The following is a 9,903-nucleotide window of genomic DNA, read 5'->3' as shown; positions in this document are numbered from 1 at the left end:
CAAGTGACTCACTCGGCAGAGCTGGCTCAGGAGACACACACACACACACACACACACACACACACACACCCCTACCCAGGCCTGCCCTCCTCCCACTGTCAGAGAAAAGTCGCCTGGTGGGTACATCACCCAAGCTGGACTTCCACCTGGCTGCCTCTTCCCACCTCTCTGCTAGTAAATCTCTTGCCCCCTTTAAAGTGCAGTGGGGACACAGCCCTCTCCCCCAGAACGACATTCACAATTCACCCAGTTCCTAGGTGTCCCATGTCCTCCCCTAGATGTCAGCACAGCCCCCTAACTGTCTCCAGCCTCACCCTGCAATCCATGCTCCACCCGGCCTCTTTGTCTAGTGGGGCACCCAGCACATGGTAGGTGCTCAATAGGTGTGGTTTAAAGGATGAACTCAGAGCTCACCAGGTGGCCTCTCTTCTAGTCCTGATGGCCGCCCCACGAGGTAGATTATCATCATCTCCATTTCAGACAAGGAAACTGAGGCTCAGAGTAGTGGGAGCCTTCTCAAGGCCAAGGCCAGGGTGTCATACAGCAAACTCTGAGCTGGGTCCACTAACTCCAAAGCACACTGGCTGCCTGAGTGACTGAGAGGCTGGTTTCTTTGTGGGTGGGGAGCCCATTGAGTGGTGCTCTGGGCTGCCTCAGTTTCTCTGGAGCTCTGGCTCTGGACCCCAGGAGACCCAGGACTGGCTGCCCTCCCAAAGGAGCAGAGGGCACCAAGTAGTAGAAAGAACCAGCCTGTATCGCCAAGAAGACACGCAACCTTTAATCATGTGGAACAAGCTAGGCAAAGTGCAGATGGGCTGGGAGTGGCTGTAGCACCGGCCTTCGCACTTGGTCAATCAAGCCTTGCTGCCTCCGCCAGCCACACGACCATGGCTCCCTTGGCTATGAGTACCAGAAATCACCACCACCACCTGTTCCCAGAGTCTGCATAAGCACCAATGGCTGGAGGCCACCTCCCTCTGGGGAGAGGGCCAGGCCACCGGGGTGAGGGTGAGGCGGCCCCCCACCTTGAGAGTGAGAGAAGGGATAGAAAGCCCGATGTCCCTTACTTGACCTGGGCCTCTCTTGGCATCATGGCTCAGAGGAGGATCGCCCTGACTGACTTGGAATGTTACCTGCTTTAGTTCCCCAGACCTGCTGAGGGGTCCAAAGCCTGGAGCCTTCCGTCTTGGCATTTTTTAAGGCAGCACCAGGGCCAGACGAGACTCTGCTGGGTCTTCAGCACCTTAAACTTAGAGAGCCAGGGGCACTGGGCTGGCGAGAGGGGCCAAGGAGGGTCAGAGAGCACCTAGGGAAGACTTCACTGTCTGACAGTAGCTGGGAGCTTGGGAAAACCGAGGCCCAGGTGCCTTTGGCAGGACGAATAGAGCAAGATTTGACCGAGCCCCAGGAAGGGGGCTTGGCCGGGGGGAGGACAGTGCTGTGAGGACAGGAGTCCTCACAGGTAACCATACCCATTGTATGGGAAGCTATGGGTCTGGGCCTCCTTTACCCCCAAATGCCTCAAGCCCCTAGGTCCTCCCCTCATAGCACCCTTGCCCTGACCAAGGCTCTGCAGAACACTGAGCAAGAATGAGAGCAGGCAAGGAACACCCCCCACCTTGGGGACCTTATCCTAGCAGCCTTGGAAAGCCATAGGTAATGAGGGGCCACAGTGTCTGAATGCCCAGAACCCAGACTTATGTGATAGGAGCGCCATGCATTTTTTTGGGTCAGGCTTCATAATCCTCCATGCGCCTCCCCCCCCTGGAGGGATGCACACTCACCAGGGGCAGGGTCTCCGTCTGACTCACCCCAGCTGTCCCAGGGCCTGGCATGAGTGAGTGCTCGGTGAGCACTGGAGAAACGACTAAATGAACAACGGCTGCACAGGTGGGGGTGCAGACGAGAGCGAGAAAGTGAGGGAGGAGGGAAAAGGGGCAAGAGAACAGAGGAGGGGGGAGTCCCAGAGAAATGCGACTATTTAAGGGTGCTGGGATGATTTTAGAATGTTTAGAAGATTCCAGAATGTTCAGGAAGTACTAGAATGTTGTGAAAGTTCTAGAATCTGCTTACTCCAGAGGGGTCCACAGACCAGCAGCATAAGCGTCACCCAGGAACTTACTAGAAATGCAGGGCCCATTCTGTGCTGGCTGGATCAGAATCTGTGTTTTCGCAAGATCCCCAAGTGGTTCGTGTGCACATTCAAGTTTGAGAAGTGCTGGTCTGAAAGGTTGGGAAAGTTCTAGAATATTTAGGCTAGACAGCTTCCTAAAATACTTCCAAGTGAGGAGAGTGGCAGCAACAGACAGGGAGGTAAGGAAAGAAGAGGATGGCTACCCAGGGTGCCAGGCCCTGCGCCCACGTTACAGAGGTGCACACGGAAGCCCTGCGGGGGGGTGGCGCCTGCCCACGGCCATCCCACTCCAGAGCTGCCCTGCTGGAGGCGCTAATCGTCCTCCGGTTTGATGAGGTGGCCACTGAAGGTGATGTAGGTGTCGACGTCATCACTGTATATGGCGTTCTCACGCTCGCGCTTGAAGAGCCGCGCCCAGACACGGTCGCCTGGAGCCAGGGCAAGCATCACACTCTGGCTCTGCATGATGCTGCGGTCGCTGGGCTGCGCATACAGTATGACAGCCGCCTCCTCGTTGTGGACCACGTGCACGTACGTCTCCTTGAAGTTCCAGCTGTGCACGTTGAGGCTGAAGAAGTAGAGGCCGCGCAGCGGGGCAACAAAGTGGCCTGCGGCCAGATCAAAGTGCCCATCCGGGTTGACGAAGACCGTGTCGAAGAGCAGCGGCTGGAAGCCCTCGCTGCTGTGCAGGGCTGTTTTCCGGCCCACGGAGAAGGCTGAGTAGCGAGTCTGGCACGGGCCACCAGGGCTGCCCGCCTGCCCCTTGGCGCCCTTGGTGCCCTGCGGGCCTCGCACTCCCTGGGGACCCTCCTTGCCCAGTTTCCCAGCAATGCCTGGCAGGCCTCGGTCTCCTTTGTCACCTGTGGGAACAAGAGAGAAGTCAGGGAGGGCACCCAAGCACCATGGGTGGGTACCTTCACTTGTTTGCAGAGAGCTCTACCCCTGCCCAGAGAAGAGAGTCCAGAGAAGAAGCTAGCATTTATTGAGCACTTACTGCATGCCAGGCATCACCTCCCTGAATGCCCCTCTAACGATAACACCATGTCCAGTTCTACTTATGGCGACATTAAATAACTCAGCCAGGGTCATGCAGCTCAAGAGCAGGAGAGGCAGAACTCCACTATCTGTCTCTACACCCGCCTGTTCTACTCCCCCATAGTGAAGGTAGGACTGTGGGGTCTGGGAGGCCAGGCCCGGCCCCCATCTCACCAGGGTCGGGGGACACTGCACACAGCCAATTTAGGGGGACACTGCACGCAGCCACTCCAGGGGGAAGAGAGAAGTGGCAGGCAGTCTCTCCATTTCTGATCCAGATAAGGAACCAAGGAAAATAGCTCTGCCCACCTGGAGGGAAATGCCCTGGCTAGAAGCCAGGCAGCCCTTGGCTGTCATTACACCCTACTGTGTAACCTGAGCCATTTCATGGCTGGGTCCTGGTTGTTTTGCCTGTATGGTGAAAAGGATCATGCCTGCCTCCCAGGGGTGTTCATGAGCCCTCAATGCAATGCTGCATGGGAGAGTGCTCTGTAAATTGCAAATACGAAGCAGGGAGTGGGATGGTTCACCCAGCCCTGCTGGGGCCATCTCTGCCTGCCTGGGGCTCTGGCAGCAACAAACCTGACCCCCGGGCAGATACACCACTGACCAGTCCTTATTCCAGGCTGGCCTTGAACACAGGAGTAGTTTTGGCCTCAGAATTCAAAACAGTCCTGACATATATGACATATATTAGGTGCTCAATTAATGCGTAAATGAAAGAACGGGTCTGGAACAATTTCCTACCCTGCGTTTTTCTGCTTTCTCTACCTCACCTCCCCCACCCCAGAAAGAGACCTTCAAGCCCTTCCTCTCTCCGACCAGCCCACTCCAGTCTGAGCCACATATGGGTACTCACCCTTCAGAATGGTAATGTTAATATAGGGCCTGACCTCAGGCAACACATATGGAAGGGTGTACGGAGAAGCCAAGGACACATCTGCAGAATCGGCAGAGGCCTGGGGATCCTCAGAGTCACAGCACCATCGGCAATGCCCAGGAGGATTAGAGGTGACAGCTTCCCCAGAGGGGGGCTCTTCAGTGGGGACCCCAAACACCAAGAGAGGGAGCAGGAGCACTGCCCAGAGGAGGTCCAGGGCAGCTACCCCCATGGTGACCTAGAGCAGGGAAGGAGGAACAGAAATTATATTTAACTTACCATCTCCACTGAACTCATGCCCAGCATGAATGTTGCCATCCACAGCAAATGTGTTCCTGACAGAACTCGGGGAGGGAGCATCAGTGCCCCCATTTAACAGACAACACTGAGGTCTACACAGGGAAGCAAGTTTTTCAAGGTCACAGAGACTTGTGGCTCGGCAAAGCCTGGAGACTGAATCTTCCAGAAGGACTGCAGTTCCTGGAGGCTCTGCCACACCAGGGCTCGGAAGGAGGAAGCCCCTGTAAAAAGAGCCACAGCCAAGAGCAGAGTAGGCTCCCAGGGGGACCTTTGCCCGAGTGGGTGAGGAAGAGGCCTCAGAGGCTCCTGTGTCATAACCAAGAGTCTATAAAATGCTCTTCCCACCCCCACCCCCCACCCTCTGGCTCCTTTCTTGCCATTGACAGATCAGAAAGCCCTTGGGACAAATACAAAGGATTCTGCAGGCTTGCTGTTTGGGAGAGAGAATCGTGGCTGAGCCCATGGTCCTGGGATTGAACACAATGCTCCCAACAAAAAGGCAGGGAAGTTCATTCATTCTAGCAGACAGGTAGCAATTTCCATCAGAGAGGATGCACAGGGTTCTGCGTGGTGAGGCATTATTATATTGCTGAGCAGCAGGAGTAGGTATGCCGAGTCACAGGCTGCAGGCCACCGCTGGCCTGTACAGTGCCTTTGTGCAAGGTACAAAAATGTGCTCCTCGGGAGGACACATTAGAAACAAAGAGAACACACCACTGAGGGTGGAGCTTGGCCAGGGCTGGTGTCACCTACCTCCTCTTGGCATCTTTGTTCAGTCAACACCCAGACACAGAATCCCTGCAGGGAAGCCTCAGGAGTTAAATCATTGGAAAGTGGTTGTGTCAATCACATTAGACCTGCCAATCAGCCTCCAAGGTGGTAAATTGGAATTAAGGGACAGGACTAGGAAGTCTGGAAAATTCAAAAGGATCAGAGAAGTTCAAGGGTTTGTGAAGATGTGTTTTGGCCTTGGCAGGAAAGAAGTGATCCAGAGTTCCTGGAGAGGGGCAGGAAGTAGCCTGGACACCAGCAGCTGGAGACAGGCCCGGGTTGGGTGGGCAGGAAGCCGGGTACAGAGCCTTTGAGGTGATGGCAGTCTTTGGGGGCTGGCGCCGAGTTATCGCAGGATCAGAAACTCGGCTTTTGAAACTAGACTGGTTTTTACACTTCTGGCATTTCTTTGTTTATTTCCTTTTTGTTCTCTTAACATTTAGTACAATTCAAAAATATTTTTCTGTGGTTAATACGTATAGAGAAGGTAAAATTATTATTTTAAATGCCATCCTATCTCTGCTGAGCACTGTGGTAAGGACTAAGTTTTAAAGGGCCAGAAGCCCTCCCCTTAACACCTCTCCTCCCTGGAGCTGGTTAGTAGCAGGAGAACGGAGGGGTACTGGGCAATCTCCGGGAGCCCTCACCCCCTCCTGGAGGTGACCATTCCCCAGCTCCTCTCTCCCTAGGCTGGTCAGGTTTCCTGGTTCTGCTCAATAAGGCTCATCAGATCCTCACAGATCAATGTCCTCTCTGTCCAAGATTATCACCCTCACCTTTTATTTGTAAATTACACATCCCAGTCGTTTTGAGAAAAGCAAAAAATCTCTTTTTTTTTCTGGCCAGAATGTGACCTCAAGGGAAAAGATAAAACCTTAGGGTCAGACTTGAAATCCTAGGATAGTTTACAAGCTGTGTGACCTAGGGCTGGTGGCTTCACCCTTTGGGCTTCCTGCTCCTTGACATTTATAAGGAGATGACTCCAACCACCTCCCTCCCAGGTTGTTTGGGAGGATTTAAACAAGGAAGTTGCCTGACTTGTAAGAAAAGTTTGTTCCTTCCTCTGCCCAACAGGACCTCATCCGAGTGCCTGCCCAGGAAAGCGTGAGGAAGAGCACAAATTCTCCCAGAGGACCAGCTCTGTTTGGGGACCCTTCTGTTGGCTCCAGCCAGATGACAGTTCAAAAGCTCTCAGCCATGAACTGTGATCTGGGGGACAGGAAGCAAGAAGCAAAGCAGTCTTTAACAAAAGTAATAAAGACAGCCAGGATCACTCACTGGCCATGGGGGAGGGTGCCAGGCAGGGAGTGTGAGGGACCATGCCATTGGGGGTGATTAAGGAGTCCTTGCAGCCTCCACTCGGAGTCTGGGATCTCTTGGGGGGGGCAGACCCTGCTGGGTTGAGTTGGTGTGTATCCCACCAGGGATGGGCACAAGCCAGGAGGAGGAGAGAGCAGCCCTTCACCGGGGCTAAGGGCTTAGTCACAGGAGGGAATGGGGAAGGGAGACTCTAGAGGGGCTAGCTGGCATCAGAGGGACAAGTGCAAGGCCCGAGATGTGATCTGGAAGAGAGGAGGGGGGAGGGGAATTCCAGGCTCTGACCCCAGCCTCCTCGGCCTAGCCGGCCCTGCTGTGGGAAACGCAGGACCTCCATCACTCACCCTGAGTCCTGCAGCCTCTCCCAGCGGCTCACGGACCCGAGCCTCCCTTGGGTCAGCCTCTGGCTCCTTGGCCCATGTCTGTAGTAATAACTCCTTGCTGGCCCAGACCCCCAGGCCCAGCCAAGGAGGGAGGGAGTAAGGGATGGAGGCAGGGCGAGAGGGAGGGAGGGCGGAGGGAGAGGGCTGAGCTGGCTTCCCATTTCCCCTCCTCCTTGCTCCCTCCCCTCCAGCCGCTGGGTTCTGCTGAGATCAAGGGAGCTCTGGATTTCCTTTGCTTAACTCTTTGGTGATCCGGTGGGGTCTTGTTGGATTCAGAGGCTTAATAAAGTCAGGGCCAGAAGGGATCTAAGGCCCCTGGACGTGCTGGAAGGGAAATTGAGGTGGGGTAGGGAGGGCAGGAGTCCCTTAAGTTGCTCAAGAAGGGGAGGCAGCTCTGGAATCCTGCTGCCAGGGGCCTCTAGCTTAAGTTGAAAAGTGGACAAGGCACAGGCACTAGCCCAGCAGCCTCAGGTTCAAGTCATGGTACTACCACCCACTAGTAAGTGAGATCCTAGGTGTCTGTAGAACTCCAGTTCCCAGCCCCATCCCTGCCAGGCACAGGGGAGGCTCAGTCAAGGTTTGTTGAGTGAAGGTATTAATTACCTGCTGGTGTATCAGGGTGGCTGCCAGGTCAAAACTCCCACCCCAATGGATGCCAAGTCCACCCTTCTACCGAGAATTTGCCGTGATTGATTCATCCTTCTGGTCTTCTCGAGTCAATGCCCCTGTGGAAATGATCCCCCAAAGTCACAGAAGGGCATCCTGGATAGTGTGCCCCGGGCCTGGATGGGTCCTGCCTCAGCTTCTGCCTGGCTAGGCTGTGGGATGTTTAGAAAAGCTGCAGCCTTGGTTCTCTGCAGCCAGAGCCCTGTGCAAAGACAGTCAAATAGCGCTCGCCCTCCAGCACCCTCTCATTCTGCATCTGTTGAGTACTTACTGCCTGGGTTAGGCCGCTTCCTAGGGGTTTTAGGTACCCAAAGGATCTTTACAGCCATTATTTCAAGGAATCTCACCTCAGCCTTGGGAAAGGGAGCTAATGGGACTTGCCCAATGCCACAGGGAAAGTGAAGAGGAACCACACTCCATAGACTGGAAGGGCTCTCCATCCCACTGGAGTTCCCACAATGGCACAATGGGCATGGTTGTGGGTAAAGGCTGCACACCAGGGTCTGTCCCCTGGCAAGAGAGAGGTGGTGATATTATCGCCCTCAGGAGGTGCAGGAGATCTTAGGGGGGTGTACTGAAGTCTGGGGTTTGGGACCCTAAACCCACTCAGTCCCCACTCACAGGAGGGCAAGGTGCAGAGGATAGAACAGCCCCTGGGCTGTGTGTCCTTGACTGACTCTCATATCTGGGCCTGTTTTCCTAATTGAGGGATAGCTGACTATCCAGGCCAGGAAGGTCCTTCAGAGATGATCTAATCCAATTCCTTAATCTGTCGCACAGGGACATTGTGACCCAGGGAGGACAAGCCTTTGGCTCAAGGTCACACAGCAGATGAGAGTTCAAGCTGGAACGAGGGCTAGACTCTCCCAATGTCTAGCTTTGTGCTGCTTCTCTCTCCCAAGCCCTCTTGGAGCCCCCAGGCCTATTTAGGGTCCTAGGGGGCTCAAAGGGAAGCAGAAGGAAGGACTATGGCTGCTGGGAAAATTGTCAGGTACCCACTGGCTGTGGCCTCTGTGTGGCCCTACCCCAGGCAGCACTCCCAGGGCACAGAGCCAGGGCTGCAGAGGGAAGGAGCCAAGGGGAGCTGCCCTCCCACCCTCCGCACTCGCTGCCACCAGGGAAAGAGCTGAGTCAGCAGCACTGGAAGGGGAAACAGCTGGCTGTCTCTCAGCTCTCTAGCTTGGGAAGCCTAGCATCTGAGAAAATAGGGAAGGAAAAACAGGTGGGGAGTGGGGAGAAGCAGGATGGAGACGCGGGAATGGTTTTGTCAGGACCTCTTATGTGGCCAGAACTGTGCTCTATGCCCACTTAATTGCTCCTGTTCAGGGAAGGCTGCTCATCCACCTTAACAGGTGAGGAGGCTGATCCCTGGAAAGGCACCTGGCTCGCTGGGTTCTAGGGCCAGCTCCTTTGGACCCCAGTTACATCAAAGCCCCAGAGAAGGGTGCCTTATACCCCTGGGTGCAGGGCAGTTGGCTGGGGGCAGGGCAGACAAGAGAGCAGGACTCAGAAATACTACACATTAATATTTCCAGCCCTTCTCTTGCACCATGCCTAAAATCCTTTAGTTCCAGCATCACCCTTTGGTCTCCCAGCCATTTCAAGGATCTCCCCCGAGGCCAGGCAGCTTGGAGACAGAGTTCCATCCTTGGGGCGGGCTAAACGTCACCTCCTTCTCAGTGTGTGACCTTGAGCATGTCTCTCTGCCTCTGAGCCTTGGTGTCTCTGGGCATGAAGGAAATGAGGAAACCAAGGCCACCTGACCAGCCTGGTGGGACCCCTGGGGGGTGGAAATACTCCATCCTGGCTACCCATCATTGCTCCTGCTTGGTTAAACTCTGAATGCGGTGGGGGAATGAGCCCATTCTCCTCATGCACACAGATGAGGAAAATGAGGCAGCGACTCACAGACTCGGAACCCAGCTCCCAGCTACATCCACCTTCCAGCCCAGGGTTGAGAGAAGGTATAAAAATAGTGACATCCAATCAGTGCTTACAAAGCCATGGGAACCCTGCGTGTATTTTAAAAATAAAATGTATGCCTGTCAAAAAAATGAGAGAAATCCAGATGATTCTTGGAGTCAGCTGTGCAGAGTTGTGACTGGCAAGTCACTGATCCATTGTTCAAGGTCAGTAACCAATTAAGAAACTAAACAAAGGAAACCGTGAGCGCCACCAACAGGGGAGAGAAAGGTAGCGCCTGGCGGCCTGTGATGCGCCAGTCCAACCTGGAACCCATCATCCCACCCGTCCCGACCCCTTCTTCGGGGCTCAGGGAGGAGGGGAGGATGAAGGGCCCAGAGGCACGCCAGGGGCCGGCTGGAGGGTCCACTGGGACCCGCCCTTTCCTATCAGCTCGCTCGGCTTCCTAGCCCCTGCTTTGACTAGCCGGATGGATCTCACTCTCTGGACTCAAG

General features: G+C 54.9%; 1 protein-coding gene across 1 annotated transcript; it reads right to left on the bottom strand.

The window, feature by feature from the left end:
* Window positions 1-769: 769 nt before the first annotated feature.
* C1QTNF6 (C1q and TNF related 6) lies at window positions 770-6,904 on the bottom strand. Its single transcript, XM_066259016.1, has 3 exons — window positions 6,782-6,904; window positions 4,029-4,287; window positions 770-2,994 (listed from the first exon to the last, which is right to left on the bottom strand). Exons 2-3 carry the CDS (start codon window positions 4,279-4,281, stop codon window positions 2,447-2,449), a joined length of 801 nt encoding a protein of 266 aa, XP_066115113.1. The 5' UTR covers window positions 4,282-4,287; window positions 6,782-6,904; the 3' UTR covers window positions 770-2,446.
* Between the last annotated feature and the right edge of the window lie 2,999 nt (window positions 6,905-9,903).

The sequence above is a fragment of the Saccopteryx bilineata genome, chromosome 1, assembly GCF_036850765.1.
Source record: "Saccopteryx bilineata isolate mSacBil1 chromosome 1, mSacBil1_pri_phased_curated, whole genome shotgun sequence".
NCBI lineage: Eukaryota > Metazoa > Chordata > Mammalia > Chiroptera > Emballonuridae > Saccopteryx > Saccopteryx bilineata.
This window is presented reverse-complemented; position numbering and strand designations above follow the sequence as displayed.